The sequence below is a fragment of the Lethenteron reissneri genome, chromosome 57, assembly GCF_015708825.2.
Source record: "Lethenteron reissneri isolate LAM-NWPU_2019-01 chromosome 57, ASM1570882v1, whole genome shotgun sequence".
Lineage (NCBI taxonomy): Eukaryota > Metazoa > Chordata > Hyperoartia > Petromyzontiformes > Petromyzontidae > Lethenteron > Lethenteron reissneri.
Genome location: NC_083835.1, coordinates 4,273,218 through 4,299,284, shown reverse-complemented (window position 1 = coordinate 4,299,284; position 26,067 = coordinate 4,273,218). Strand labels below are relative to the sequence as shown.

General features: G+C 50.2%; 3 protein-coding genes across 5 annotated transcripts in view; 1 reads left to right on the top strand and 2 right to left on the bottom strand.

Annotated features, from left to right (window-relative positions):
- The window catches only part of LOC133357260 (guanine nucleotide exchange factor DBS-like), a 408,695-nt gene that overhangs the window by 132,579 nt on the left and 250,049 nt on the right, over window positions 1-26,067 (bottom strand). The gene's annotated exons all lie outside the window — the stretch shown is intronic.
- Window positions 1,450-10,419, bottom strand: LOC133357282 (nucleotide triphosphate diphosphatase NUDT15-like). Of its 3 annotated transcripts, XM_061575155.1 has the most exons (7): window positions 10,284-10,419; window positions 8,949-9,017; window positions 8,108-8,205; window positions 7,587-7,738; window positions 5,409-5,612; window positions 2,798-2,994; window positions 1,450-2,196 (listed from the first exon to the last, which is right to left on the bottom strand). In XM_061575155.1, the coding sequence occupies exons 4-7, from the start codon at window positions 7,670-7,672 to the stop codon at window positions 2,075-2,077; spliced, it is 609 nt and encodes a 202-aa protein (XP_061431139.1). In that variant the 5' UTR covers window positions 7,673-7,738; window positions 8,108-8,205; window positions 8,949-9,017; window positions 10,284-10,419; the 3' UTR covers window positions 1,450-2,074. The 3 variants fall into 3 exon arrangements, with proteins under 3 accessions (XP_061431139.1, XP_061431140.1, XP_061431141.1); XM_061575156.1 differs by lacking the exon at window positions 8,108-8,205; XM_061575157.1 differs by lacking the exons at window positions 8,108-8,205; window positions 8,949-9,017 and having other exon boundaries at window positions 10,284-10,395.
- Window positions 11,974-26,067, top strand: part of LOC133357269 (succinate--CoA ligase [ADP-forming] subunit beta, mitochondrial-like) — a 43,914-nt gene continuing 29,820 nt past the window's right edge. Inside the window, exon 1 of the mRNA XM_061575133.1 lies at window positions 11,974-12,117. Within this exon, the coding sequence (XP_061431117.1) occupies window positions 12,046-12,117 (72 nt within the window). The 5' untranslated portion in view covers window positions 11,974-12,045. The remainder of the gene's footprint in view (window positions 12,118-26,067) is intronic.

The following is a 26,067-nucleotide window of genomic DNA, read 5'->3' as shown; positions in this document are numbered from 1 at the left end:
CGTGCAAATCTTTCGGTCGTTTTTAAACACACTTCCCGTGATCCAATTGAGCTGACATTTTCCACACAGACTCGTTGTGCGTGACAATTAATTTTCGTGAAATTTTTTTTCCAAAATTTGACACTGTTTAGGGAATTTTTTTAAAATATTTAATTACCAATTGCTTAATGCTGGCAGACAATCATCTGACCCATAGGTGGCAGCCATCTCAAGCCAGAGGACGAGAGGACTCTAGCCGCCACGCATATAAAGGATTTAGAGTGAAAAACTTTGTTTTTACGGGTTAATTTTTTAAATCCTTTATATTAAGTTCACTTGCTTGCTTACGACCGTGCAAATCTTTGGTCGTTTTTTAACCCACTTCCGTGATCCAATCGAGCTGACATTTTCCACACAGACTCGTTGTGCGAGACAATTAATGTTCGTGAAAAAAAGTTCCAAAATGTTACACTTTTTAGGACCAGCCGAGACAAGAGGACTCTAGCCACACGCATATAAAGGATTAGTGATAACTTTTTTTTACTGTTTTTACGGGTTATTACTTGTTTTCTTCTTCTCTCATTTGAACAAGCCCTGAAAAGCCGTGGCACATTTACTCCTAAAAAAATACATTAGGTAAGTTTTAGAAATTATCGACTAAAACAATGCCATCCCCTAATCAAGCAGCTGCCTCTGTTTAATGGGCAGTGGGGGAATGCTCATCTGCAGAGGTGGCTCTGAAAAGTGATGAAAATTCCATTCTTATGGTGGAAGCCAGTTCATAGGGCAAACCATCCACTCATAGTAGTTGTGTACAGTCATTTGTATGACATTTAATATTTATAAACTGGTGTTTTTTACATATATTTTTTTATTGTATAGAACGTATATATGGCCTGTTACTGGTAGGAACCTCCTGGTTCCACCAGCCCACGGGATTATTTATGTCCGTCCGTCGTGCAGGGAGGGGCTGGGTGGGGAGGGGAGGGAGGGGCTGGGTGGGGCTGGTCACCCCGTGGTGCCCTTATAAACTCACGTTTAACCTACTCATGCCGGCTTGTGCCCGCCCTCAGTCGGCATATTTGCGGAATACACCACGCCGCCGTTGACCCTGGCCATTGACCGAGCAACCCAACGTTCCTACCAGCTCCCTCCGCAGGAATGTGTTACCAAATTACCTAGAGTGCACCTGATCCCATCAAATATTAGAAGCTAAGCAAGCGTAAGGCTGGATAGTACCTGGATGGGTGACTACCAAGCACAGCATCCATATTACAGGTTTGTTGGGTTGTAGCATGTTGCTATAGGCCAGTGGCTCTTCACCTAGGGTGCACGCAGCCCCTGGTGGTGTGAGACATGGCCAGACTTTTTTTGAAGGTAAATAATCGAAATACAAATTAAACACGGGCACGTAAGTATAACTACTTTGTTTCATCAAACCTGTGTACTAATTACATGAAACATTTTTTGTACGATTGAGAACCAAAGAGGTGCAAGGCTGCAGTAAAAGGTAAGAACCATTGCCAAAAGCTGTGGCACTCCATCCACGGTGGTCAGAAAATAGCAGTGCAGAAAAATCAATTTATCGTCCTATACGCTATGCGCCCCGGTCTATGCTGTCTCCCTTCATAGCTTCCGTACTGATCGGCATGGCGAAGTATGTCCAAATAACCCGAGACCCTGATTCAGCATTGGGTTGCCATGAACGGCGCTCCGTGAATGGGAATGCAGAATATCTACAAGAGATAATTAGCCCGCCCCCCTCCCCCACCAAAAAAATGTATACATGCTATTCGATTACACTTAACGTACACTCGCACACTCTATAATGTATTCTCACGATTTCAATATACATAAATCGTGTAACATACTCGCGAGTGTATTTAACACACGTGCGCTTCGCGAATGCATTCCTAGTGCATTTAAAATACATTGTATACTGCGTGTCGTTATCACAGTGCATTTTATATGGGCGGTGTTCATCTCGCTGGTATCCTGGCATTTTGGCCTCAGCTTGGTGGGAAGTCCGTTTTCTTCTTATGCATGCGGCCCCACTCATAACCACCGCCATTCTCAGCGTGGCCCAGGCTCGCGGTCACGTTCCAGCCGGTGCCTCTGGGTCCCGGAACGGGTGGTACCCCTGCCGCTTGGCAACGGACAGGGCCCAGAAAAGTTGACTTGGCGGAGGCAGCTCCTCCCACGGCGTCCACACCCAAGCTGCATGACCCAAGAGGCGGCACCACCAGCATCGTCGTCATCATCATCATCTACGCCATCACGGTCATCGTAGCCAGCTCCGTCTACGATCCGCAGTCCACGGTGATCTGCTGTACCTCTGATTAGCGTGCTCGCTTACGTACGGTGGAAGAGAAGTTCAACATACAATACCTGAAACCAGTTACCGGCCGATGTGCGGGAAATATCCTAGAGTCCTTGAGTCTGAATTCTGCAACGTATGTATGTACGGCAGAGGTCGCAAACGGGTTTTGATTCCTTACCCGTACCCGGCCACACCAGGGTCGCAAACGGGTACCCGTACCCGTACCCGGCCGGGTATCAGGTAGGGTACCCGTACCCGATACCCGGCCGGGTACGGGTAGCCGGGTATCGGGTAGGGTACGGGTATCGGGTAGCCGATTGCGACCTCTGATGTACGGTGACCGGGCTGAGACCATAAACTAACTACCATTGAGAACTCGGCTTATTCACGGGTGGCTGAAACCCAGAATTAAACCTAGAATCGAACCCAGAATCTCAGCGCTGCCGGCACGGGGCGCTAAACTGCCGAGCCACACCGGCCACTGCCCCCGCGCCTCACCCTCGTTCTTGTGTGGCTCCACGTTCTGTGGCTCCTGCCGGAACGCGAGGTCCACGGCGGCCCGCATGAAGATAGTGACGAAGTGGCTGCCCTCGTCGCGGCGCACGGAGTTGACGACGGTGGAGAAGCGCACGTCGCACACGCGCAGTCCCGTCTCCTCCAGCGCCTCCCGCCTCGCGCACTCCTCCCACTCCTCGCTGGCCGAGGGGACACGGGGTGGGGAAGAAGAAAAGAATGCAGGGCGCCGCAGTGGCTAGGAGATGTTAACTACCTCGCATGGTGTCCAGGAGGTCGTGGGATCGATCCGGGCCCTGACACCTGCTGTATATTTTAAGTGTGCGTGTCTCTTATCATCATCGCGGTGGCTAGGAGATGTTAAATACCTCACCTGGTGTACAGGAGGTCGTGGGATCGATCCGGACCCTGACACCTGCTGTATATTTTAAGTGTGCATGTCTCTTATCATCATCGCGGTGGCTAGGAGATGTTAACTACCTCGCCTGGTGTACAGGAGGTTGTGGGATCGATCCGGACCCTGACACCTGCTGTATATTTAAATGTGCATGTCTCTTATCATCGCGGTGGCTAGGAGATGTTAACTACCTCGCCTGGTGTACAGGAGGTTGTGGGATCGATCCGGACCCTGACACCTGCTGTATATTTAAATGTGCGTGTCTCTTATCATCATCGCGGTGGCTAGGAGATGTTAAATACCTCACCTGGTGTACAGGAGGTTGTGGGATCGATCCCGACACTGACACCTGCGTATTTTGAGTTTGCGTGTTCTCCCTGCGGTCGCGTGGATTTTTCTCCGGGCTCTCTGGTTTTTCCCTCCACGTTTAGAAACACGTGTTTAGAGTATTTGAAGGCTATACATTTCCACATGATATCATTTGTGGCCAGGCTGCTTTTGAAAAAGAGCTATATAGCTCAGTGGGCCTTACCTGGTAAATACAAATAGTTTATAGTTTAATAGTTTACTTACAATCAGTTTCATTATGATTCAGTATTTTTACTTTTCGTGGAAATGAACATGAGAAGTCTCCGGAGACGGACGGACGGACAACTCCCCGGTACAACTATAATAAGCATCCCACATGCTTCCGTAAAACACTGATAACACGGACACCCACAAGCCATTCAAACTCTATTGTTGCATATGATAGCAATATGTTCGGGAGCTAAATGCCAAAGTCGATGTCTCCAAGCCACAACGGGAGGGCTTCAGGATAGAGAGTTCATGTCGTTTTGCTGTTCCTCCTACGATGAAGGAACGCAGACTATACTGCTTTACAATACGGGGTTAGGAGATTGGGCTGTATGGCCACTATGTACGTGTAATAAGAGCCTATGTCAGATTCACGTGGTGATCGGCTTTGCCGGTCCCGCTTTACAGCCAATGGGGGGAGAGCCTGGGAGCATGGCCTCGGCGTGATCACGGGATGTCAGCTCGCTGATTGGTTTCGGTGGTCTTGGCCTCAGCCAATGGGAAGACAAGTCGGGGGCGTGGTACCGGGAGTTGATGGGGGATCTGGAACATTCGGCGCAGGCTATTGAGGATTGGCTGGAGTGTACCACGTGACCCAGGCGTTAAATAAGGGGAGAGAGGAGAGACACGTGGTCAGACACGGAATTAAGAGAGGGAGAGGCCACGCGCGAGTGGGGTTCCGGGTGCCACGTGGTGGTGGGTCTCTGGTGGCTGTCTGCCCGCTTCCCATTGCCTGCCAGCAACGGGGAGTGTTTGTGAACTGCAAAGGAAGTGAAATAAAAGGACCGATTCTACAAGCCGTCTCCAGCGTGTTATTACATACGTATGCTGAACTTATTTTGCGCCGTGCGTAGCCAACCGTGCTCATCCGAGGTGTGGGGGAAGGACAACAAACTAAACACAAACAGCAGTTCTAAACAAGACGAGTTCACGTATCTTCTTGGTTCTTTCGGTAAAGTCACGTAGAATGGAAATAATAAAATAATAAAAATAAAACATTAAATAATAATTCTCACGACGTTTCGGCCACAACGCAAGCAGCCGTCCTCGGGTGGAGAACATGTCTGTCGAAAAGACAGAGTCTGAATGACACACCCCAGGCTTGGAGCGTCTTAGAGTCGCGGCATCTCTTCAGAAAGGTGAGAGACTCGATTAGCTGAGCCTTCTTATCCCGGAGTTTGTTGAAAGATCTTAAAGTTTTGTGGAATCCCACCCCATAGTGGCGGTTAAATTTCGATTTAAAGCTTTCGTGACTGCAGGGATATGATATGAATCCCTGCAGTCACGAAATAAGAAGGCTCAGCTAATCGAGTCTCTCACCTTTCTGAAGAGATGCCGCGACTCTAAGATGCTCCAAGCCTGGGGTATGTCATTCAGACTGTCTTCTCGACAGACCTGTTCTCCACCTGAGGACGGCTGCTTGCGTTGTGGCCGAAACGTCGTGAGAATTATTTTATTATGTTTTATTTTTATTATTTTATTATTTCCATTCTACGTGACTTTACCGAAAGAACCAAGAAGATGAATCCCTGCAGTCACGAAAGCTTTAAACCGAGAGTTCACGTATGTAACGAGTTTATGCATTCGGACCCCACTCGCGTGGTCCGTACGCCGCTCCGTTACCCAAACTCCAGGTATCCGCCAGGCAGCTGGTAGAGGCCGGCGCCAGGGCCGGTCTTGCGGCGTCCCAGCAGCACACAGCCGGGGCGCAGGGCGCTGTGCACCACGACCATCACGCCCACACCGGGTCGGCGCTCGTGGTGGTGGTGGTGGTGCCGGTGGTCGGCAGAGACGGCGCTTTTCAAGGGTCGGCTCGGCCCCGGCTTCCTAGACGCGCAAGCACACACATCGACGGTACGCTGTGACTCTACGCCAAACAATAACAAAAGTTGTTGGGTGAATGGACCGCGGGAACCCCGAATCGAAATCGTTATTCAGACTGGCTGGAGGAATCCGATGAGCTATGAAAGCCCTTTAATTCACAGGCGTCCAGTGGGGCGTGAATCGGCAAGTCACAGCAACGAACTGGGTGAAGAGGGCACGTGATATTCGTGTGGAAGTGTCGAGACAGTGGCCAGGGTTATACTCCTGGCAACTACGCATAACGGCGGTACCAAGTGGTATCTAAATGTGGCGCTCCCGTTTGTTGAGTTGGACCTAAAATTAGTGCCGTGGCCTCCTGTGCCGTACAAGCTTCCATCAAAAACTAACGGTGTCTCTCCATCCTCCCAACGGGCAATGCGGCAGTTGGTCACGGATGCTGGCAGCGCAAAGCCAGTGGTGGAAATTCCACATTGCCATGGTGGGGACCAGTCTGCCCATATTTTTGACCACTGTATACTTCCCATTGTACATGTACAGCTGTTCACTCTTAGTTCTTTCGGTAAAGTCACGTAGGTAAAAAAATGAAATTGAAATTAATTAAAAAAATAAAACAATAAAATCACGACGTTTCGGAGGCAACACAAGTTTCCATCATCAGGTGGGACTTGTGTTGCCTCCGAAACGTCGTGATTTTATTGTTTTATTTTTATTAATTTCATTTTTTTACCTACGTGACTTTACCGAAAGAACTAAGAGTATGAATCCTTGCAGTCACGAAAGCTTCAAATCTAGAATGTACAGCTGTGTTTTTTGTCAATCCACTGTTGGATGAGCGTCACCCCACACACCGTGTGGTCGTGGTGGGGGAGGGGGGGAGGTATTTAACCATACTTCACCAGGCTGGTCAGTGTGCGTCGGTGGGCGCGTACAATCACAGTACAACAATGTATTCTGCTGTACTGCCTGCAATCGCAGTGTCTACACATAGACGCTGAACCAATCACCAATGATGCACGCGATCCATCACCCAGACGAGTGCTTAGGACAGACGACCACCATGCGCCAAAGACCGGCGTAATATGTAACCGTACTTCACCATGCTGGTCAGTGTGGGTTGAAGCCAGCGAGCCACGTGGCGTTTTCAGTGCAATTCATTTCGGCTGCTGTGTACGACTTCTGCCCACCAGGTGGCCCCACAGCATTCGCTCACAATCCGTGTCATGCACGGTGGGGCAGAGGTCGCAACCGGGTACCGGATACCCGTACCCTACCCGATACCCGGCTACCCGTACCCGGCCGGGTACGGGTACCCGTTTGCGACCCTGGTGCGGCCGGGTACGGGTAGGCAGTGAGTCACTGGTGAGTAACCGTTTGTCACTCATTTCCCAACGTCTTGTCGCTTCTCACAATTCAAGTTCCTAGAATCAACCCACCCGCGCCTGCAACATGGCTTCATCCCAGAGGTTGCAATCAGGTACCCGATACCCGTACCCGTTTGCGACCCTGGTGCGGCCGGGTATGGGTACGGAATCATAACCCATTTGCGACCTCTGTGGTGGGGTCACCCATTCCAAGCACTATCCAGGCACCATCCCCCACCTCCACATTTTGAAACATGCATTGAGATGATTTTGCTGCAATACATTCCCACGTGATAAGTCACTTCGTTGAGCCATCATTCGTGACCAGGTCGCTTCTGACAAATAAGTTCATGCCTCGGTGAGTTTTGGCCTGGTAGGATGGGGATGGTTTAGTTTGTATTTGTTTGTGTTTGGGAGATTTGTTTACCTTTCTTGTGCTTTGCACTGCTATCGTGTTTTTGTAACTGTTGGTTGTTGCAACGTTCTTACCCACCCCGACTGGACATCCTCATGTATAAATCACGATTCTAATTTGCTCAAAAGGCAATGCACCACATTTCAAACTGAAAATACATCAGATGGCCGAACGCAGCCCACTGAGGATTCTTGAACTCACAGAATCTTGCACGCTGCGGGATTGCTCACGAGGCGGGAGAAAGCGCGAAGACAGCGCTGAGAAGTTGGGGTGAGAATCGCCGACATCGCGGTCACAAGCGCGGTCCGTTTCCCCCGGCGTCTCTACTCTGCACAACTCGGCGTTCACACGTCCTGGAAAGAGAAACACACAAAGAGAAAGATCCCCCGTGTAGCCTTAACAGACTGTTGGAGCAAGTGCTGTTAGCGAGCACCTACGAAGGCCGGCACGGCACGCGAGAGGGGTACAATTGGGGGAAACACCGATTCCTATTCACAACATTCTAAAAACATTAAAATGTAAAATACCACTTTTACTCAATTATAACTAGGTAATCAGAAAGATGTTTGATTTTCACACCGTGTGTATTCAGCAGGTTGGGATGAGTGTTGTTTAACCTCGTGACCTGGTGGCTCAATTTGGCTCAGATGTGGCCCCAGGCATTCCTACCGAATCCCAAGAACCCTAAACATGTGTTCGGTGCATGCTCAGTGGGTGCTCACCCACGCTATGATTACAAGTTGCTGCGCTGTGCAATTCACGCTGGCGGCCACAAAACCCAACAGCAGCTGTCCATTGCTGCAAGGTCAAATGAAAGGCCCTGCAAAAGAATCAGTGAACCAATGTAATGCGCGTGTCCATTCAGACGCAGCAAAATCACAACACGGTAAAGGAATTGCGTTTGACAGTGGTGTGGACAGAGGTCGCAAACGGGTTTTGATTCCTTACCCGTACCCGGCCGCACCAGGGTCGCAAACGGGTACCCGTACCCGGCCGTACCCGTACCCGGCCGGGTACGGGTATCGGGTACCTGATTGCGACGTCTGGGATGAAGCCATGTTGCAGGCACGGGTGGGTTGATTCTAGGAACCTGAATTGACCGTGATGCAGAGGTCGCAAACGGGTTTTGATTCCTTACCCGTACCCGGCCGCACCAGGGTCGCAAACGGGTACCCGTACCCGGCCGTACCCGTACCCTACCCGTACCCGGTCGGGTACGGGTAGGGTACGGGTATCGGGTACCTGATTGCGACCTCTGGGATGAAGCCATGTTGCAGGCGCGGGTGGGTTGATTCTAGGAACTTGAATTGTGAGAAGAGACAAGACGTTGGGAAATGAGTGACAAACGGTGACTCACCAGTGACTCACGGTCTACCCGTACCCGGCCGCACCAGTGTCGCAAACTGGTACCCGTACCCGGCCGGGTACGGGTAGCCGGGTATCGGGTAGGGTACGGGTATCGGGTACCCGGTTGCGACCTCTGGTGTGAGAGCATGATTTTGTTTTTAAAGCTAAACAGCAAGGTTAACTTATTCAGACGCTTAACAAAAATTAAGCATTGACCGGTGCGGACTTGTGTTGGCAGAGGGCTGGGGACACTTGGGAGAATTGACAGCAACACCGCAGTGCAGCCTGGAAGAAAGACATAATACAATTTAAAGACATTAAAACAAATTACAGCTCAAATTTCGATTAGTAATGCTAACCTTACTCCCTCCCTTTGATGCTGCTAATCCTGCGTAATGCATTCCACAAGTAATGACTAATCCCATATCTGCGTTTACCATAAAAATGCTAATTTCCTCTTGATATGCAAATTATTTTGTCAAGGCGCTCTTCACCCTCCAACCCAGATTAAATATATGCTCCAAGCCTGGTGGTGTTTCATTCAGACGCTGTCTTTCCGACAGACCTGTTCTTCACCTGAGGACGGCTGCTTGCGTTGTGGCCGAAACGTCGTGAGAATTATTTTATTATGTTTTATTTTTATTATTTTATTTCCCTTCTACGTGACTTTACCGAAAGAACCAAGAAGATAAATTACAGCTCCTTTTTCAGAAACGACCTTTCCCTAAATGATAGCTCAGCAAAGTGACTTATCACAGCCAAATACTCTTAAGAGCATGGAAGGAAAATAAAACATGCTTCAAATCGCTTTAAACTATTGTCATTGTAGTGCGTATTTAATGTAGCGCTGCACTCTGATGTTGTAGGAGAAAACATTTATTTAATTAATTGATGTTGTATGAGTGTTGTTATAACAATTAGTGTTGTTATAACAATTCAATATTTATTTAAAGTTGCGCATTTTGATGTGACGTCACATTTCTCAACCCCCCCCCCTCGTCACACATCGTCACAAATGTCAAATATACAGCAGCAGCAGGCGTCAGGGTCAGGATCAAACCCACGACCTCCTGTACACCAGGCGAGGTCGTTAACGTCTTCTAACCACCGTGATGATGAGAGACACGCAAACTCCAAATATACACCCACCACCACCCCCTACCCCCCTACCAACCACCCACCAGCACCCACTACCACTACCCCAACCACCCACCACCACCCCCCCACCACCCCCTACCCACCCCCTACCACCCACCACCACTACCACCCACCACCACCCCCTACCACCCCCTACCCACCACCACCCCCTACCCCCCTACCAACCACCCTCCACCACTACCCCCAACCACCCCCCCCCTACCACCCACCACCCCTACCACCCACCACCACCCCCTACCCACCCCCTACCACCCCCCCCCTACCCACCACCACCACCCCCTACCACCCACCTACCACCCCCTACACCCCCCCTACCACCCACCACCACCCCCCCTACCAACCACCACAACCCCCCCCCCTATTACCCACACACCCCCCCCCCCTACCACCCACCCTCCGTCGATCTTTTAATCGATCGCGTCCAACGTTTCGCGTCCAGTTCAAGCCCCCACGGCCCTCGCGAGGCACTTGGGGGGCCTCTCGTGCTCACGAGACACGTCTGCCTCGGGTCACCATCAGGCCACGTGGCCACGCGCTCAGACCGGGAAGTAAAATCCCTCCTCCCCCCTCTCTCCCTCTCTCTCTCTCTGCCGAAACCGGTAGACGCTCGTCGCGTCTCCTATCGGTTTAGCTGGGGGGAGGGGAGGGGAGAGGGGGAGGGGGGGAGGGGAGGGGAGAGGGGAGATGGGAGGGGGGAGAGGAGGGGGGAGGGAAGGGGAGGGGGGAGGGGAGGGGGAGGGGAGGGGGGAGAGGGGGTAGAGGGGTGGGGGGGGAGAGGGGGTAGAGGGGGGGGAGGGGGAAGTGAAGGGGGAGGGGAGGGGGGAGGGATGGGGGGGAGGGGGGAGGGAAGGGGGAAGGGAGAGGGGGGAGGGGAGGGGGGAGGGATGGGGGAGGGGGGAGGGGGAAGGGAGAGGGGGGAGGGGGGAGGGAAGGGGGGAGGGGGAAGTGAAGGGGGAGGGGAGGGGGGAAGGGAGAGGGGGGAGGGGAGGGGGGAGTGGAGAGGGGAGGGAGGAGGGAAGGGGGGAGGGGAAAGAGGGAAGAGGGGAGGGGGCGATCAACTTCCGGAAGATGTAAAAAAAGCATAATTCGGCGGTGGAATCTTCCGGAATAAATAAATAAAGTTCCCAAATATCTTTCGATTTAAAGCTTTCGTGACTGCAGGGATTCATCTTCTTGGTTCTTTCGGTAAAGTCACGTAGAAGGGAAATAATAAAATAATAAAAATAAAACATTATAAAATACAATTCTCACGACGTTTCGGCCACAACGCAAGCAGCCGTCCTCAGGTGGAGAGCAGGTCTGTCGAGAAGACAGTCTGAATAACAGACGAACGTGATTTTACCGAAAAAACCTAAGAGTATGAATCCTTGCAGTCACGAAAGCTTCAAATCTAGTCATCTACCTCTTCCAGAATCTCTGCTTTCGGATGGTGTAGGAAAGCAGTGTTACCACCTCTTCTGGTATGAGAATCTCTGCTCTACTAAATCGAGAAGATCGTCCTGCGAATTAACAGAAACGAAATCTTGATTTAAAGCTTTCGTGACTGCAGGGATTCATATTCTTGGTTCTTTCGGTAAAGTCACGTAGAAGGGAAATAATAAAATAATTAAAATATAAAACAATAAAAATCCTCACGACGTTTCGACTGCAACACAAGCAATCATCACCAGGTGTGAAATCCACAGCAAGAATAAAAAAAAATATTGTTTTATATTTTTTATTTGTATTATTTCCCTTCACTCTACCTCTTCTGGAATATGAATTTCTCTACCAAATCGAGAAGATCGCCGTGAGAATCATCACAAAAACGCGGTCCTCCCACCAGAATCTCTCTCTACCTCTTCCGAAAGAAGAATCTCTCTACCTCTTCTGGAATCAGAATTTCTCTACCTCTTCCGGAATAAGAACCTCTCTACCAAATCGAGAAGATCGCTGCGAGAATCATCACAAAAACGCGGTCCTCCTACCAGAATCTCTCTACCTCTTCTGGAATCAGAATCTCTCTACCTCTTCCGGAATTAAAATCTCTCTACCTCTTCCGGAATTAAAATATCTCTACCTCTTCCGGAATAAGAATCACTCTACCAAATCGAGAAGATCGCCTTGAGAATCACCACAAAAACGCGCTACTCCCACAAGCCTCCAGCCCTTGAAGATGGCGGCCGCCGTGCTGAGGCAGGTCGCGACTTGCGTTGCCGGCAGAGGAGCGTTTCAAAGTGGCGCTAAGGTAACGACAACAACAACATCAACAAACAAGAGTTTAAACTCGCTACTCTTTAAATGTCTCTCTCTGTGTGCTGAGGGGAGCTGTGGTGGTGGTGGGGGGGAGTTTGGCAGTGGCGCACAGCCGTGCCCTGTGAGGGTTGCAGAGAGGTCATCGCGGCGGCGGCGGCGCTGCTGCTAAACCGTGTGGTGTGTGTTTGTGTGTGTGTGGGGTGGTGTGTGTGTGGGGTGGTGTGTGTTAGTGGGGTGTGTTTGTCTGTGTGTGGTTGTGTGTGTGTGGGGTGGTGTGTGTTAGTGTGTGTGGCCCGTGATCACAAATCACTATTTAACTCCATCAAAAAAGTAACCTGCAGCGCCACACCTATTACCATCATTAGAGGAAAAAACGGTGATCCAATCTCCGACCCCCAGGAACAGGTTTGCAGATTTTCTGAGCATTTCTGTGAGGTCCTGGGGGAGGGAAATTCTCTCAGCCAGGAAAACATCATGGCACAAAGTGGGGATAACCCTGCTGAGGCTGCGGTGCCTCAAATATTGGAAGAGGTCACCCCCTGTGAGTGGCTGGCTGAGGTTCCAGCTGTTGAGGAAGTACTGAGGGCGATCCGGAGTCTGAGACCAGGGAAGGCACCGGGCAGAGATGATCTCCCAAGCGAAATGCTGAGGGAGGGTGGCGTTTGTGCACAGACTGCCCTATATGACATCATAACAACAGTCTGGACCACTGGACGGGTTCCGCAGGACTGGAAGGATGCCCTGGTGGTCCCCCTCTTTAAGAAGGGGGACCGCACAGACTGTAACAACTACAGGGGCATCTCACTCCTCAGTGTGCCGGGTAAGGTCCTGGCAAGGATTATTCAACATCGCCTTGCTAGGCACGCTGAGGAGGGGCTTGCGGAGCCCCAATGCGGTTTCAGGAAAGGGCGGTCCTGCACAGATGCCATATTTTCTGTCCGTCTGCTACAGCAGAGGTGTAGGGAATTCCAAAAAGACCTACATCTCTGCTTTATTGACCTGGTCAAGGCCTATGATACCATCAGTAGGACTGGACTCTGGGTTGTTCTTCGTGCTTTCGGAGTCCCTGACCCTCTGCTCACGATCATTAAGGACCTTCATGATGGTGAGCGGGCCCGGGTAAAACTACGTGGCCGGGAGTCGGAGCCTTTCCCTGTACACCTTGGGGTGCGACAGGGATGTCCTCTGGCTCCCACATTATTTAACATCTATTTTGACCGCGTAGTTCGTGAAGCCTTCAATAGCTGTACCGGGGGAATTTCCGTTTGGTACAGATATAATGGGAGGCTGATCGACGCCCGGGTGCGATCAAGGGATGGCTCCCTATTGGTCAACCACGTTATGTATGCCGATGATTTGGTAATAGCTGCTCATTCAGAAGAGGAGTTGGAGGCGCTGTTGCTGAGACTGGAGCGTGCCACTAAGAGGTGGGGCCTTACCATCAGCCCCACCAAAACCAAGCACCTGCCTGGGTATTTTGTACCATCGGACACTCCACCCCCACAACTCCCAATTGGTGATGGGGCAGTTGTGGAGAGAGTGGAGAGTTTCCCATACCTGGGCAGTATGCTTATGACCGGCTCCAGTCTATCAGCAGAGGTCTCACTCCGAATCAGTCGAGCGGCAATATCTTTTCATCGGTTGCGTAACGCTGTGTGGAAGCTACCTGGTCTGTCGCTCCGCACGAAGCTTCAGGTCTTCTCGGCCACGGTCATTCCCTCCCTTCTCTACGCTTGCGAGACGTGGACCCCCCTGGTGGGGCATCTTCGCCGGTTGGAAACATTTAGGCTGGCCTGCCTACGATCCATCCTGGGTTTAACCAGGCTGGATTGTGTGAGGAGCTCACAAATCCTTGAAAGATCTGGGCAAGGTCCCATCAGTGAGCTCCTCCGGCAGGCAAGGCTGCGTTGGCTGGGTCATGTAGCCCGCATGCCCAGCCACCGCATGCCTAAACAGCTTTTGTTCGGCCGGATCGAGGGGGCTAGACGGGCGCGGCACGGGCTGGAGAAGAGATGGAGTGATGTGGTACAGGAGGACGTGGAGCTGAGTGGACTTGCCGATGACTGGTACCAGCGGTGTCAAGATCGGCCTCAGTGGAGGAGGCTCGTGAAGGACGCTACTGGGCAGTTGGAGGCAGTCGCCCTCCAACAACAACGGAGGGCGGAGGAGCGACGCTCACAACAACGAGCGGAGCGCCGGGTGGCTAAAGCACAGCAAGTTGGCACAGTAGGGGGCACAGGTGGTGCATCAGCCAGTCATCTCGGTCATCTCGGTCAGTCGACCAGTGGCACCTGGGTCTGCCCCGTGACCTCCTGCCAGCGGGCTTTCGACACTTCACGTGGCCTCAAGGTGCACTTGGCCTGGCACAAGCATCGTGGTGACGTCACCGCCACTTAGTGGCGAATGGCGGTTGTTGTTGTTGTTGTGTGTGGGGTGGTGTGTGTGTGGGGTGGTGTGTGTTAGTGGGGTGTGTTTGTCTGTGTGTGGTTGTGTGTGTGTGGGGTGGTGTGTGTTAGTGTGTGTGTGTGTGGGGTGGTGTGTGTGTGGGGTGGTGTGTGTTAGTGGGGTGTGTTTGTCTGTGTGTGGTTGTGTGTGTGTGGGGTGGTGTGTGTTAGTGTGTGTGTGTGTGGGGTGGTGTGTGTGTGGGGTGGTGTGTGTTAGTGGGGTGTGTTTGTCTGTGTGTGGTTGTGTGTGTGTGGGGTGGTGTGTGTTAGTGTGTGTGTGTGTGGGGTGGTGTGTTTGTGGGGTGGTGTGTGTTAGTGGGGTGTGTTTGTCTGTGTGTGGTTGTGTGTGGTTGTTTGTATGTGTGTGGGGTGGTATGTGTTTGTGTGTTTGTTTGTGTGTGTGTATGAGGTGTGCGTGTTTGTCTGTGTGTGTGTTTGTCTGTGTGTGTGTGTGTTTGTCAGTGTGTTTGTGTGGTGTGTTTATCTGTGTGTTTGTCTGTGTGTTTGTGTGGTGTGTGTGTTTGTCAGTGTGTTCGTGTGGTGTGTTTGGCTGTGTGTGGTGTGTGTGTGGTGTGTTTGTGTGTGTGTATGTCTATGTGTGTGTTTGTCTGTGTGTGTGGTGTATGGTGTGTGTGTTTGTGTGTGTGGTGTGTGTGTTTGTCTGTGTGTGTATGTCTGTGTGTGTGTCTGTGTGGTGTGTATTTGTTTGTGTGTGGTGACTGATCACTATTATTGTGTTGGGTGATGTCGCTACCGTTGCATTGCGATTTGTGTTGCGTTTATATGGAGCAAGCAGCGGCGGTGATTAGTATGTGTCGATGTCGGTGTGTGAGTGTCAGTGTGTGAGTGTCAGTGTGTGAGTGTCAGTGTGTGAGTGTCAGTGTGTGAGTGTGTGAGTGTGTCAGTGTGTGAGTGTGTCAGTGTGTGAGTGTGTCAGTGTGTGAGTGAGTGAGTGTCGGTGTGTGAGTAAGTGTCAGTGTGTGAGTGAGTGTCGGTGTGTCAGTGTCGGTGTGTCAGTGTCGGTGTGTCAGTGTCGGTGTGTCAGTGTGAGTGTCAGTGTGTGAGCGTGTTAGTGTGTCAGTGTGTGAATGTCGGTGTGTGAGTGAGTGTGTGTGTGTCAGTGTCGGTGTGTCAGTGTCGGTGTGTGTGTCACTGTGTGTTTGAGCGAGTGTGTCACCGTGTGTGTATAAGCATGTGTCACTGTGTGTGTATAAGCTTGTGCCACTTGAGTGTGTTTTTTAATGGGGGAGTACCTGGTGCGTTTTGTAGTAAACATCGCCACTGGGGAGACAAAGGCGGCCGGGCGTGGTGCAGGCCACCCACCCCCTCGTGTGCCGTGCCGCCTTTCATAGGTGCTCGCTAACAGCACTTGCCCCTACAGTCTATTACAGCCTTTATAGGGGTAGGCGATCCTTTGTCTTTGTGTGCGTGTAGGGTTATGGGGAAGCGATGGTGGTTATCAGCTGCGCCATGAACCCGGCAACCCGGTGATTTAAATCTGAACTGGGGCCGGCCTGTGTCTCCTTGGTCGTGTTTGTGTGTACACTTTGTGGTAATATTTGTTGCGGGCAGATTTGGCACCGTGGTTTTTGTGCACCCGGCGACCCCGGCATTCATATTGCTGGCCACGGATAACGAAGTTGCGAGTTGCGATATCCGGCCCGGTGCTGCGTGGTCATCTAGGTCCGCTCAGCCCTAGATTAGTACCGGGGGGGGGGGGGTTGGTGGGGGGGGGGGGGTGTAAATCCAGCACTTGGGAGAGATGAAAGGCCACCTGGGGCGTGGTTCTGGCCACTCACCCACTCACTCACCCACTCACCCACTCACTCACCCACTCACTCACTCACCCACTCACCCACTCACTCACCCACTCACTCACTCACCCTTCCACTCACTCACCCTTCCACTCACTCACCCTTCCACTCACTTACCCTTCCACTCACTCACCCACTCACTCACCCACTCACTCACTCACCCACCCACTCACCCACCCACTCACTCACCTACCCACCCACTCACCCTTCCACTCACTCACCCTTCCACTCACTCACGCACTCAACCCTTCAACTCACTCGCCCTTCCACTCACTCACCCTTCCACTCACTCACCCACTCACTCACCCACTCACCCACTCACTCACCCACTCACTCACTCACCCACTCACTCACTCACCCACTCACTCACTCACTCACCTTCCACTCACTCACCCTCCACTCACTCACCCTCCACTCACTCACCCACCCACTCACCCACCCACCCACCCACTCACTCACCCACCCACTCACTCACCCACCCACCCACTCACCCACCCACCCACCCACTCACCCACCCACCCACCCACTCACCCACCCACCCATCCACCCACCCACTCACCCTTCCACTCACTCACCTACCCACACACCCATTCACTCACCCACCCATTCATCTACTCACGCACCCACCCACTCACGCACCCACCCATCCACGCACCCTCCCATCCACGCACCCTCCCATCCACGCACCCTCCCATCCACGCACCCATCCATCCACGCACCCATCCACTCACCCATCCACCCACTCATCCAACCTCGTGTGCCGTCCAGGTGTTTAAAAGGTGCTGGACAATATAACATTATTGCACTTGCCCCCTGCGTGTTAGGCTGCATGGGAGCTCTTTGTACGTGTGACTGGGTGCATGTGCCTGGACGTACTTTTGGTGGCGGTGGTGATTTTTGTACATGCATTGGGGTGTCCTTGTGTTTGATTCGCATGCTGCAGGGAATGTTTTTTATGTGGTTTAAAGGTCTCCGTTTACACACGCGCACACACACACAGTGAGGTTGAATGTTTTCCTGTCATCCATTCGCCCGGTTTGCCGGATTGTGCCCAGACCCAGTCACATGTCGGAAGCTGTGCGGGGTGTTTGAGCCTGACTTGTGCTTGGATGGGCAATCGACGTGCATGTCAGGTCGTCCCGGGCTGTGGCGGCGTTACGTGGCGTGCAAAACAATCTGTGTGCCGAGCTGCAGCAAGCTCCATTTGTGTGGGTCTTGGCTCGTATGCCCTCGCGTCCTCCTATGCTGCCTGCCTTCACTCAACCCGCACAGACCAGGTTTGGTGGAGTATGGGTCACATAGCCCCCGATGGTCTGCGTGATCACCTCGGATTAGCACGGTTGGTGACGTACGGTGCGAAAGAAGTTCAGGACGCACATAATTCGTGGTGCAAGAGGACTTGTCGACGGGAAGATTTAAGTTTAAATGGCTTCGCTAGCGCTACGTGCATTGGCCTGCTCGCCTTGCTGCCATCAGCAGCAGTCTGTCTCACTCCTGTTCAAGGTGATAATCATTGCTGCTTCTCTGCAGTGGGTGTCCTCTTAGATGTCTTTTCTCCTTTGGCTATCATTCCGTCACCAGTCTTGACCAGCAGCTGTCATCCCTGCTGCTGCTGCAAGAGTTACTTCTCGTATTAATGGCCCTTGAAGATAGTCGTAGGATGCATGCATGGGGCTGCCAGGTGCCAGTAGCATGGGTTGATATTGAACGTTGCCTGGAAGCAGCTGGTGAATCGGAGTTTAAAAGTATTTCTTGTCAGTTCGTCTGCTGGCCTGTAGGTGAGGCCTAGAATATTAAGTGCGGTGCGAATCGCTGCACCGCCTCGTAAAAGCCTGTTGGAAAGTCTGTTGGCGGACGCTGCTGCGTAGTTTGGATCGATGTCAAGGCTTTTAGAGGTCAGTCATCGCTGGCACCGTGTGCTTACCTTTGTGCCAGTCAGATTAGGTTTTAGGGGACTTCTGTACATGCCAGCTTAGCTACTTTGTTGGCAGCTCTGGTAAGCATAATAATCATGACGCGGAGCCATTCCTACAGGCAGCAGCTGTAGAGTTAGTTTCAGCACAAGCACAAAGTTTAGGCTTTAGTTGCGTGACAGGTAGCAGTTACGCAACGTACTTTAGTGCCGCTTAATTAGTGATTAAAGGGGGGCCCCATTCTTGTTGGCTGCTGTCTTGGTGGCTCTAGAATCCTCTTGGGATCGGCTTCTGTGTAGCTTTCTGTCTCACGTGAGCCCAGGTGACTTTTGTCTTCCAGAGTTTCCAAATCGGGAAATTGTTACAGTCGAATGTGTGTGTGTATGTATGTTGAACGTCTTTCGCCACCGTACGTACGTAGCCAACCACGTTAATTGGGAGGTGCCGGGGGTGGGATGACAACAAACTAAACGCACAGACAAGAAGTTGATCCGTGTGTTGCGGCCGGGTCGTCGAAAATATGTAGGTGTGTTCTTAGCACATTCAAGGACTGGGGATTGAAGCAGCCTCCCAATAAATTGGCAGGGAGAGAAGCACTGCCAATTGGGCACACCCTGTGGCATCTGTGTGTTTATTATTATTATTTCAAACGAAACTTAACATTTTTGGGGAAAGGGCCCATAGAGCAATGAGGTTTTCCTGCCTGCAATTGTTCCTGCCTATTGTGACGCAGTCTGCCAACCCTTCCACGTCCGCTTTGTTTGCGTATGCGGTAGTTCCTCGCTTAACGCTGCGCCGGTGTTCACACTATAACGCGTCTTCGCTTTCACGCGGTTCTTCTGTGAAGGGGACACTTTTTGCACTACGTGTGACGTGCGCACCGTTATAACGCTGAACGTGTGCCACTATAATGCGTAACGCACGCACTGTTATAACGTGAAGCCCGCGCACCGTTATATCGCGGTTTCTCAGCAGTCGACGACGAACTACTTTCTAGAGCTGCGCGGCTGAGCGGGACGGTGATGCAGTAACGCGGAATGATACAGTAACGTGGCGGGGTACCTTCATCTCACTTCTTGGTCCCGCCACGGGATGACTGCGGGCCGATTTTTATAACGCAAACGTGATTCGGTGACTCGGCAATTCCTCGCTTAACACGGCACTCGCCAGGAACGCATCAACCGCGTTAAACGAGGAATAGCTGTGCGGTATTGTGTTATTGTTACTGGTAGGAACCTCCTGGTTACACCAGCCCACAGGGGATTATTGTGTCCGTCCGTCGTGCATCAAAAAATGGGAGGGGTGGGGGAGTGGCTGGGTGGGGAGGGTGGGGAGGGGCTGGGTGGGGCTGGGTGGGGGGTGGTAGGGGTGGGGCTGGGTGGGGAGGGGCTGGTCACCCCGTGGTGCCCTTATAAAACTCAACGTTTAACCTACTCACGCCGGCTTGTGCCCGCCCTCACAGTCGGCCATATTTGCGGAATACACCACGCCGCCGTTGACCCTGGCCATTAAGCGAGCAACCCAACGTTCCTACCAGCTCCCTCCGCAGGAATGTGTTATTATCACCATGCGATGATAGAAGCCGTGATTTGTAATAATAACAAAAAATATCGGCTGCTGTCGGTTTGGGCAGAGATAAATTTAGACTAGCAATATAGCAATAAAATAACGCATTCCCTGCAAGCACACATCGGGTCTTAACGACGTTTACCGAGGAGCTGAAGATGACGTTACGGTGTGGAAGGGTGCATGCCAGCAACTTGGAATTGCGGGATTGGTAAGTCAAGCCGAAACCATGTGTTGGATACAGCTCGCACAAAGTATCTTTAGGATGCAGTTCGGCAAAGTACGGGTTGCTCACACGTTTGTGTGGAGCTGCAGTGTTCCTTCCTCGTCTGGGTTGTTTTCTTAGGGGCAATCTGGTTTCATGCCACTTGCAAAAAAAGCTACAAAACAATAGGGGACTGAAAAGTTGAAACTCGTCCAAGATTTGCTCCTTGAACAAATGCTGCTGCTGCTGCTTAAAAACATTGACTAAGAATGCCAGATGGACATGTACGTAGTAAACCTTGTGAGGCTTTCCATGGCAAAGTACTATAAATATTGTTTTTTAATAAATATGTACGTTTTGCAGTGTACTCCACACCGAATATGCCCTCGGGGGGGAAAAGTGCATTATTCGTACTGCCAGTTCTTACATGAAAACTGTAAAATAATGATATTATGGGTGATAGCAACATTTCCGTTCATCAGTGTCGATATGCGCATCGACAAATGTATGTGAGAATAAATGATTTCACATGTTTTATACGTTGTTTGTTTGACCCATGACCAAATTACCCAGCATGCATCAGATCCCAGAAGCCCTGCAAGGGTTAAGCCTCGATTTTACTTGGACGGGTGAGTATTTATATAAGTGCAGCGGGTTGTTATAGGCTGATTACATCGTGGACAGCAGAGGGCGTTGCAGAAAAATCCATTGTTGTGTTGTACTTCTATGCCGCTGTATCTGTGCTCCCCATCTTAACCAATCCACACTTGACCAGCAAGTTGAAGAATGGTCAAATCGCCCTTACGACCTGGCACGCTGTCAGGAGCCCTTCGCTCGGCCGTGAATTTACAAAAAGGCCAAGTGAATTATTGTTTTTATTCTGAGTTTCTGCAAATATCATTTAGTTGTTCGACCCTATGACCTTGGGACCTACACGTTCGCAGGCACAGACAACCCAATACAGTTGTTGCTTCTGCGTTGGTCAAAATCTGACCACTTTCGCTCTCGGCAGGCTTTCGGGGAACCAAGTCTCACGCACGCGCACACACACACACGAGGGATCGATTATAATCAATGCCGCCACTCCACCAGTTTGTCTGCAAGAGAGCGAATTCCAGTTGCACAGGGCAGAGCGCAGACCGATAACACCTCGCCATCATCAGCCGTCGTCGCTGATCGCACCGCCCCCATAATAGAAACGTGCGCAGTCGGATAATGTTTCGGGTGATGACCCTTCTTCAGTTTCGTGTACTTCAAGTACTTTCAAGGGCACAGGCAACTACCGCAGCAGACTATTTAGCTCTGTGAGAGCTTTGTTTCAGTTGCCTGTCACGACCTTGGGAAGTCTGCGGACTAGACGGTCACACACACACGCATTGGAACAACTCCAGTCTATCGTGTATCTATTTAATGAAAGCAGAACTCTGTTCTGTCTCCGCATATATTTTCGCGCGTGCAACGGTGGGCCCGGGTTTTGACCTTCGTGGGTCTCGTCGGCAGAGTCGAGGGGCGTCTCGCATTGTGCCTCACAGCGATTCGTCCTGACCCATCGGTGGTGTCACCAGGAACAAAAAATCCTCCCATCGGATAATCATCCGGCGCCAAGCTGCATCCACACAGACCCCCCCCACCGGCCCCTCCGCTGTCCTGCTTGATGACACTTCGCTGAAGTAGGTCAAGAAACGTTGCTGCTCAAGGTGGCCGTTGCTCTCCGACGTGAACTGGAATTTATCACGAAGCTGCACGATGCATCTCCGAGGGCAGCTTCGGCCTATGGTTGGCCGACACGTCAGCGATGGCACGATCGCCCTGCGTGGGATTGCCACAGACCCATTGCATTGCCGCCGTGAGCCCGTGTGAATGGGGACCATTGTACGACGCCCGCTTTATTATCCCTGTCGTCTTCTGGAGGATTGAAATATTTCTTTCTTGATTGGCTCAATAGTTACAACAGGCTTGTTGCGTGCGCTTGTTCAACGGAGAGCGGCTTACGCGCCGCAGTTTAATGAATGTGCGTGTAGATTAACGGTTCCTTTTTGTTGCGTGTCAATCCGCTGCTGGATGAAGGTCTCCTCCCCACCCCCCACCCCACGATCCCGTGGGTCGTGGCGGTAAATTGACCATACTTCGCCACGCTGGTTTTTTTAGTAGGCTGGCCAAGAACGACGAGCATAGACGCGCGAGCATTTGAAGCGCAGTGCAACGACGGATTTCGTTGCACTGCCCTCCGATGCCCCCCCCCCCACACGTCTCTCCGTGCCCTATAACACCTGTTATGCCTCTTCTTGGCTCTTTCGGTAAAGTCACGTAGAATGGTATTAATAATAAAATAATAAAAATAAACACATAATAAAATAATTCTCACGACGTTTCGGCAGCAGGACGGCTGCTTGCGTTGTGGCCGAAACGTCGTGAGAATTATTTTATTATGTGTTTATTTTTAATATTTTATTATTTCCATTCTACGTGACTTTACCGAAAGAACCAAGAAGATGAATCCCTGCAGTCACGAAAGCTTTAAATCGAAATTTAACCTGTTATGCCCTCGCTGTCGCGCACACAAGCACATAATGCGGGGGGGCTTGGCTGCCGAGATGTGAGAACATCGGGCATGTTCCCTGCGAGTCGGCAACAGGGAGGTTGAGTAATTCCGCGGTTCAGGGGTGGCCAACCTACCGCCGGAGCCGCAGGCGGTAGTTCTTTAAAGACCGCAGCGTGACGTTGTTTTATTGAGGACCACCACCGTCTCGTGGAATGTTTTTTTTCGTTTTTACCCGAATTCGAACGAAAAAAATGTCCACCGTTGTTACTTTGGTTGCCCGACACTCCCTGGCCGTTAGCGGCGTAAATCGCAGGCCGCGTTGGAGCGAGAGGGATCGTTCGAGCTATCATCGGCACCGAGGCTTTTTTTATTGAACACTTTTATTTAACTTGCCCTGTTGTTGTCTGCTTGTGTTAGCGTGGCACCCACTTTGAAATCAGGCAATCAGAGACGGTAGATATATTCTACAGTAAAACCTTGGATTGCGAGCATAATTCATTCCGGACACGTGTTTGTAATCTAAAGCACTCGTATATCAGTTGTGATCACGTGACGCTCGGCAGACAAAGCGTATACACGTATTACTCGTATTGCAAGACCTCGCTCGTTTATCAAATTAATATTTATTTTAAAATTTTGCTTGTCTTGCAAAACACTCGCAGACCAAGTTGCTCGCATTCCAAGGTTTTACTGTAGTCTGCTTAAAAAACCCATCTCTTTAAAGTGGCCTTCCCTCGTTAGTTTAGTTTGTTGTCACTGGTTCTGCTTTTGTTTCCTGCTTTGCATGCATTGCGCATTGGGATCCGAGGATAGAATGCACGTTATACATTTGAATTATTATGTTGAAATTTTGTACGTGGACTTGTCATCATCGTTTCTCGTGATGATTCAAGATTTCATTTCAAGAACCGGTGCAGGTCTCTGCCGATCCTGGGCCTCTGTGTGTTTTTTTTTACTTAACTTTTTATTGCACAATATCAATTATGTTAGAATTATCCAGACTATAATAATTGTCTGGATTGAGATCTTAGAATGAATATGTAAATATACAAATATTTTTTTACAAGATTAACATTCAAATGTAGGTAAGAAAACAAGTTTTTTTAATGCACACACACTTTTATTTGCGCTCAAAAGTATAAATAAAAATATTTTGACCCCCGAATTATTCAAATTTTATGTGCTGAATAAAATCGACTGGCTTGCATGGAGACAATTAAACCCATCGAAAGGAAGCCACCCATTTTTCATCAGCACATCAAATTTGATGAATTTTTGTGGATCAAAATGACGTATTTTCTACTTTTGAGTGCAAACAATAGTGTGCGCATTGATAAAATTTTTTTTGCCTAATTTATTAACTGTTGTCCTCCACTGGCTTTCCAGTTCAGTCAGGGTGGCCGTGGATTGGCAGGAATGTGCTAGCATTGCATTGCTGTGTGGCTCACCTTTGACACACTTCTCTTTACGGACCAGCCAGCCAGTCTGCCTGGCCTCAGCTCTAAGTTTAGTTTTTTTCTTCTCCGTGGCTTTAAGCCAAGTGCACACACAGGGGCGGCTATAAACCCTCTACCAGTTTGAAAAGAAACTAGGCAGGTCACGGCACAGATGAAACACAATGAGCTTCGGGGATTTGTAGGCCTATTTTTTTTACTTGGAATAAAAGTGAAGACTTACACAAGAAAATTACTTTTTTTTCCTCTTCTGCGCGGCATTCAATTGGGGTGTGCCATGCTTTTTTTGTTTGTTGATTTGTTCCGAGAGCACATGTCTCGGTCTCTTGCAAGCACACAAATCTTGGGGTCATCCAAGTAGGTCTCCTGCCCGATACATACAAGACACCCTTCAGATTTTACTTCCGTTTACAGTGAACAAAACTCATCGAAGCTTTCACGGATTTTCTTTTTTACATTTCAAAGGAATGCACATCTTGCAGGAGGCCAGGGAGTTTGCGTGTCTCTCTCCCCGCGGTCGCTTGGATTTTTTCCTGCTGGTCCTCCAGTTTTCCCCTCCACATCTAGAAACATTGTGATTATTTCGACTGTTTTAGGTGCTATAAATGTCCAAACGATGGGCCACTTTGTTGAGCTATCATTTGTGGCCAGGTCGCTTCTGGGAAATAAGTTCATACCTCAGTGGGCTTTGGCTGGTAGGATGGGGATAGTTTAGTTTGTATTTGCATGCGTTTGGGTGATTTGATTACCTTTCTTGTACTTTGTACTACCATCGTGTTGTTGTACTGTTGTAACATTCTTACTCCGTGCCCTACTGGACATCGTTGAAAAATATCTTTTTAGCTCATTGGATTCTTCCAGTATAAATTTTCTGATTCTGATAATGGAGCGATGGTGCAGCGGATTGGTTGTGTTACGAATCCAGGCGACATTGAGTTCGATTGCCTGGTCACCGTGAACATCGGGAGCGAGCGATCTCTAACATCCCATCTTCCCCCTTTCACCAACCCACACTGACCTGTCTGGGGAAGTATGACCAACACACCCCCATGAGCCGAATCGGCGTGGGGGAAGCTTTTGTCCAGCATTTGTTGTGATAACTTTGTAGTTTGTGCTTTTTGTTTTGGTGCCATTTCTTTAATTTGCGTATTCGTTTTTTTATTTTGCTCGGTAGTAGGGTTTTCAATTGCTTGGTATGTACGTGTGTGTGTATGTGTGTTGGAATTCTTTCACGCCGTACGTAGCCAACCGAGTATACAGTGATCCCTCGTTTATCGCGGTTAATGGGGACCGGAACCCCTCGCGATAGGTGAAAATCCGCGAAGTAGGATTGGCCCCCTAGGAATTTCCGTATATGTGTGTGTGGGTACCAGAATGTTTCAAATATGTATATTTATACTTCATATATATATTTTACTTAAATCTATTTAATTATAAAACCTTAATATTATACATTCACTCTCTCTCTCTCTCATACGATACGTATTATGGTGTTCTACACTCACCAATGACAGTAGTATCTTGAGACTTGACTCCAGTAATGACGACGATGACGATGACAATGACGACGATGACAGACCTGTGCAGTTCGATGAATGTGATGATGAATGATGATGATGATGGTGTTACTGCACAGGTATAATGAGGCCTTTAAATCAGTTCGAAAAATTCGCGATGCACTGAGGCCGCGAATCTTGAACCGCGAAGTGGCGAGGGATTACTGTATATGGGATTTGGTCCTTGTATATAAAATTAATGTATAGCGTTGTGGGATGCTGTTGGCATGAATGACGCTACATCTAAAATGAAAGTATTATTATTTTTGGATTTACAAATGCCTGTATGGACAGTGTCTGGCCATGTGGCGCTGTGACAAGATCGCTTGGCTCACAATCAGCAGTTGAAATCTTGGTCTGGGCCCCAACCCTGTGGTTGATCATTTGCGGTAAGTTAGCAGTGGTTTACTTATGGATATACAATGTCCCCGCCACAGGAATGTGGAAT